The sequence below is a fragment of the Petromyzon marinus genome, chromosome 27, assembly GCF_048934315.1.
Source record: "Petromyzon marinus isolate PM22_M1 ecotype Great Lakes invasive population chromosome 27, UKy_Petmar_22M1.pri1.0, whole genome shotgun sequence".
NCBI classification, from domain to species: domain Eukaryota; kingdom Metazoa; phylum Chordata; class Hyperoartia; order Petromyzontiformes; family Petromyzontidae; genus Petromyzon; species Petromyzon marinus.
In genome coordinates this window covers 3867836-3873835 of record NC_133693.1, presented here as the reverse complement: position 1 = coordinate 3873835, position 6000 = coordinate 3867836, and the positions used below count along the sequence as shown (strand labels likewise).

Sequence of the window (6000 nt, the reverse complement as noted above, 5' to 3'; positions counted from 1 at the left end):
CAGGGGATCAAATACTTTTTTTCCCTCACTGTAAATGCATAAAGGAGAGCAGCAGGGCGCACAACAAGAACATTCATGAGAATAATTAGAGACAGAGGCTGAACGTAAATGTTTCGACGGGGAAAATTAGAGGTACCCCGAGAAGTCGCCAGAAGACGGCGAATTAACCCTGAACAGAGGCAATTTGAACAACTGCGTGTGTCCGGGAGTGTGTGATGCACAGTTTTATGAGTTAAGCATCGCGGAGAGAGACACAGCTGGAAGGGTCGTCTACGATCACACCGACGTCTCTGAGAAAGGACAAGGCACGCCGAGAGACAATGTCACCTTCAAATGTCCGTTCGCTCAGCAACAAACTGCCTCGAAGACACGTTGCAAAACGTGGTTCAACCTGCCGTGCCCGGATTATGGATATCGCAGTGCACGGCGGCGTTCCCTGGATCGCAAGTCCAGTGTGCCGCGAACCATCGTACGCGCACAACGGCAGCACACTTGAAGGTTGATCACGATGGATGATATAACTGCGTGATCGGATGAGATATTGGGCACTCCGATGTCATCCACGCGTCATAGTTTGCTCCGCATAAAAGTGGTGGGCTTGGAGGAGGTGCCGTACCCTGGTTCGCCAGGAGAAGGCAGTACAGCGAGTGGACGAATCGCCATCTGTTACCAACTAAACTAAACGTTGTATCTTCTTTGGGGAGGGATTCCACACATCCTTAAGATCATTCAACAGACTTCGGGATAAGAAGGCTCAACTAATCGAGTCTCTCACCTTTCTGAAGAGATGCCGCGACTCTAAGGCGCTTTGTTCCTCTCACACAGCTTAAAGGCCGTGATCTGAACGTGGCTCTTTCACTCCAGCGCTGTCCTACCAGACAGTCTCGTCCCTTCACCTGACGAAGGCCGCTTGTGTTACGGCCGAAACGTCGTGAGAATATTATTGTGTTATTTTATTTTATCAATTTATTATTTTATTCTCATTCTACGTGACTTTACCGAAAGAACCAAAGAAGATGAATCATTGCAGTCACGAAAGCTTTAAATCGAAATTTAAACGTTGTATATTACCAGGTAGTGCCCACTGATCTATTGTGCAGGGATAGAGTGTTGTCCCCTCGCACAAGGCGTGCGTTTACTCTGGGTGCTCCGGTTTCCTCCCCATGTTGTATAATAAACCCTCTTTATGAAACTTGATTTGAAGTTTCGTGACTGCAGGAATCCATACTCTTTGGTTCTTTTGGTAAAGTCACGTAGGTAGAAAATAAAATAAAATCAATCACGACGCAGACTGCCTCAGCAGCAGACCATGCTTTCCCACCTGATGACGGACGCTTGTGTTGCGCCCGAAACGTCGTCATTTATTTTATTTTATGCCTCCTTATTAATTTCCCGCACCTCTGATTAGTACTGTTGGCTACGTACGGTGCGAAAGAAGTTCAGCATACAATTGGCTGCAAAACATTGTTAAAACAAATACCAAATGTATCAGGCCCATCGTGAAAAAAATAGTCCTACGACTCAGCGTGGCTCTCCTGGACATATAAAGTCACACTGTCTCATCCTGTTGATATGCAGACATGGCACTTTGAATACTCAGTAAAGACGGTGCATTGGAATCTTAGCAATAACAGGCGGCTAAATGTGTTTTTCTCTGGTCTTAAGTGGAATGTGTGTGTGTGTGTTTATTTTAAGGGTCGAGATTGCTATTTTATTTTTTCCTTCATAAATAAGATGTCCGATCGATTTTACGAATGATTTATATTCGAATTTAAAAGCAGCGCTGCTGGTGGTGGAGATGGTGACATGCCGGGCAGCCCAGCTGGTGTGGTGTGTGTACGGAGGATAGTGCAGCGGGGAGCGGTGGTGTAGCGGTCAGCGCTGCGCTACGAACCCGGCAACCCGGGGTCCATTCTCGCTCACGGCCACCAACACCAGTGACGATTATCTGATGCGGTCCCGGGCCTCCCCTAGGTCGACTCAGCCTCAAATTGAGTACCTGGTCCGCCACTAGGGAGGCAAAGGCGACTGGACGTGGTGCTGTCCACCCACCCGCTCGTGTGCCGTGCCGACCTTCTTAGGCGCAACTCGCTAGCAGCACTTGCCCCAATAGTCATGTTACAGCCATGTTACAGTCATGTTACAGGCTACGCGGTGGATCTCTGTCTCCGTCTTGGAGTGATTCCCCAAACCGCGCCGTGAAGCCGGAGACTTGAGCTCGACTCCCGGGCACGGCGAGTGACATCCGGAATGGCACCCACCTGCACTGACCTCCAGTGTGGTGAAGTATGGTCAAACAAACCCTCAACCACCCAGCACCCACGCCCCCCGCGCCCGGCTCCCCCACCAGAACTCGACAACAACGTTGAGGGAGTCCTTTCATCCAGCAGAAATAATAAATTGATAAAATAAAATAACACAATAATATTCTCACGACGTTTCGGCTGTGAAATGATCACTTTTACCGCAATCAGCGCGACATGGGCTCTCCATCATCGATGAGCTGTGCAGAGGAAGAGGGAGAGAGGGTGGAAGACGGGGGGGAGGGGGGGAATTGCTGGGGGGAGGGGGGGAATTGCTGGGGGGAGGGAGAGCGCGAGGTGTTGGGGTGGGGGAGAGAAGAAAGAGAGAGTGGGGGAGGGCGCGTGAACAGAGAGAGAGAGGCAGGGAGAGAGAGAGGGAGGCAGGGAGAGAGAGAGGGAGGCAGGGAGAGAGAGAGGGAGGCAGGGAGAGAGAGAGAGGCAAGGAGAGAGAGAGAGCGACGAGGAGAGAGGACGCGTGCCTCGGATTGCGCTCGGGGTCTGCAGCGATATCATCACCATCAACATCACCAACCAACATCACCGCCACCACCATCACCACCACCACTGCCATCAACGCGACGCGTCCGCTGGGGTGAGACGGTCTCTCGCTTCTCGGCGCCTCCGTCGGCACAACGATTCGTCTCGTAGCGAGCGTTGATGGTATTATCGTTGTGTTTTTTTTAGTAATTCCCGTTGTTGTTGTTGTTGTTGTTTTAGTTTTTATATCTGGTCGTGAGCGGGAGTTGCCCGCCTTCCCCTCCGCCCGTCCATGGCGCAGCTTCCGCAGCTGGAAGCGGAGAGGGAGGCACTCGGGTCCGGCTTCGTGCACGCTGCGCGACTCCTCCAGCGAGGTACGCGGCGGCTCCCGCCTGGCCCACCCCTACTCCCACCTGGCTGACCCCTACTCCCACGTGGCTCACCCCTACTCCCACGTGGCTCACCCCTACTCCCACGTGGCTCACCCCTACTCTCACTTGGCTCATCCCTACTCTCACGACTCCCACCTGGTTTTCCACCCGCCCATCTCTACTTCCACCTGCTTCCACTTGACTCATTCCCATTCCTCACGGCTCCCACCAGCTCCCACCTGGCTCATATCCACACCCTACAGGCTCCCACCGGCTCCCCCACGACCGTGTCTTCACCCACGGCCGTCACACCCACATTATCTCCGGACTCCGCAGATGCTCGTTTCATCCCCGCTCTGACAGCGTGCCCCAGTTATCATCCTCACTCCCTTCCTGCCCCCACCCGGCTCTCGCACCTATTCCTTTTCCTACTCCCAGCGGCTCCCACCTGGCTGTCAATCTGCTTTAACCCGCCCCCTGACATCCTCCTTTGAATCCAAACTTTCTCTCCACTTAATCCCGCGCCCGTTAGAATCACATATTGCTCCCACCGGCTCCCAACTCTGCACTCTACCCCCCAAACCCGAGCTATCCCCTTCCCTCCCCTAATCGACTCCTCTGCTTCACATTTGAGCTCTCATCCAACTCTTACCCTGCTCCCACTGCCCCCATCGCTGCACCCACCGACTCGCTCTGTGATGCTCTTTCTCTCTCTATCACCTTGCTGAAATCCGGCTCCCTCTCAGGCTGCTTTGATGCCCCTACCTGCTCCCCTTCAATTACCATTTTCCTTTCATTCTGCCCCCCCCCCACCCATGCCCGGCACCCCACGGCGTCGACGCTGCCTCATCCACGCCGGTTTTCTCGACTCCTTGGGTACTCCGTTTGATTTTTGCAGCAAATCTGACCCGGACCAGGCCGGTTATCATTTGGCTCGGCCTACACCTACTCTGCCCCTCCCCCCCCCCCCCGTGGCTCTCTCATTCTGACTCCCTGCTCCCACCGCGACTCCTCTCCATTCTCCCCTCCGGCTTCCATCCAGTGGCCCCGGTCCACTCTCGAGTTGGCGAAGTCATCCCCACGATGCCTCCTCCACGACTCCTGTTACACTGGCGCATGGCCAATTCTAGGGTCTGGGAATCTGGGACCTGGGACCTCTCGTGGGGAGTTGTTGGAATTGTGGAGGTCCCCCCCCCCAGCTCCCCTCCCTCCCACGTCCGCCTCGAGGAGTGATTGATGTAAGGGCAACCCCCACCCCCACTGTGAGAGAGAGATCCAGAAAAAAAGTGCTTAGATTGGTGACATGCCGGGCAGCCCAGCTGGTGTGTACGGAGGCGTTGTGCAGCGGGGAGCGGTAGTGTAGCGGTGGTGTAGCGGTAGTGTAGCGGTAGTGTAGCGGTGGTGTAGCGGTTAGCGCGCTACGCTACGAACCCGGCGACCCGCGTTTCATTGTCGCTCACGGCCACCAACACCAGTGACGATTATCTGATGCGATCCCGGGCCTCCCCTAGGTCGACTCGGCCTCAAATGCGTACCTGGTGTGATGCGTAAACATCACCACCGGGGAAACAAAGGTGGCCGGGCGATGTGTTGGCCACCCACCCCCTCGTGCGCCGTGCCGGCCTTCAAAGGTGCTCCCGAACATCACTTTCCATAACAGTCTGTGAAAAGGTTGTATTTGGGGGGGTCTTTGTCTAATTCTTGACGAAGCCGCGCGTGCTTTGTTCGATTTATTCCGACGCGAATCTGTCTCCGAACACGCATCCACACGAACACCCATCCTCGTACATACGCACGCATCAACAAAGATCACCACTCCTATTATAGCCTTAACGGACTGTTGGGGATACGTGCTGGTAGCGAGCACAGACGGCGTTTGGGTTGGCCAACACACCACTCCCCGGCCGCCTTTGTCTCCCCAGTGCAGATGTGAACTGATGCGAGAGGGGGTTCGTAGCGCAGTGCGCTGAGCACTACAATGCTGCTCCCCACAGTACATATACACAAATTATTATTCTCCCACATAGCCATATAGACTAGGACCTTTTCGACAGTATCTAGTCGAGGCCAATCAGTTTCAAAGACGATGCATATACGATATTATCAGAGCATGTGTGTTTGAATGTTCACCGCAAGCATCGTGTGCGGTTAATTGCAGGCACATGATTCCTTGCTAAAGGCGAAATCTGATTGGCGTTTGAACATCCTAGCACAACTCTTAATTTTGTTGCCAGAGAGGGCGATAAAACTTAGTCATGTTTCAGCCTCATAGACTGCCGGGGGAAAAGTGTCGTTAGCGAACGCCGGATAAGTCGGGAACTGCGCACGAGGAGTGGGGGACGGGGCTGGGGGTGACTAGTACCAGGCCCGGCCGCCCTTGTGTCCCCCAGTACTACGTTTTTAGGTTCGCTTCTATCGCTATAGAAGTTCGCCGTGGAAGGGAATCGAACCCATGTCGCCTGGTTTGTAGCAAACCGCTCGGCCACTCCCATCGTCTGCGTTACTACGACTTCACACAAACAGCCTCAGATCGCCACTAAGTGGCGGTGACGCCACCACAGCTCTTGTACCAGGCTCGGTGCTTTTGGATGATCGTGGTCGTCATTGCCATGCGTTGCATCAGACGCCAGCGACGAGTTGGCTATGGAACCGCTGAGTTGCACGTCAGGGTTTTGACTCGTTGGTCGCTATGGACGTGGTTCCCCTGCGTACATGGGTCGCTACAACGCGAGGCTGCGCGCTTAATAATCACCACCATCATCAGCAGCAGCAGCCACTGCTGGATGAAGACCTCAAGCCGCCGCCATCTGTCACGGCTCCTTGCCATGTAACGGGGAGCGGCAGCATAG

The 6000-nt window shown here is 54.2% G+C and overlaps 1 protein-coding gene across 6 annotated transcripts in view; it reads left to right on the top strand.

Moving 5' to 3' along the window:
• Positions 1-2656: 2656 nt before the first annotated feature.
• Positions 2657-6000, top strand: part of LOC116946620 (KH domain-containing, RNA-binding, signal transduction-associated protein 2-like) — a 68706-nt gene continuing 65362 nt past the window's right edge. For all 6 annotated transcript variants that reach the window (XR_004403585.2, XR_012945447.1, XR_004403586.2 and 3 more), the window contains exons 1-2: positions 2657-2895; positions 3021-3154. Coding sequence is in view for 1 of the 6 variants with exons in the window: in XM_032961702.2 (XP_032817593.2) it covers positions 3073-3154 (82 nt within the window). In the remaining 5 variants the exon portion in view is untranslated. The remainder of the gene's footprint in view (positions 2896-3020; positions 3155-6000) is intronic.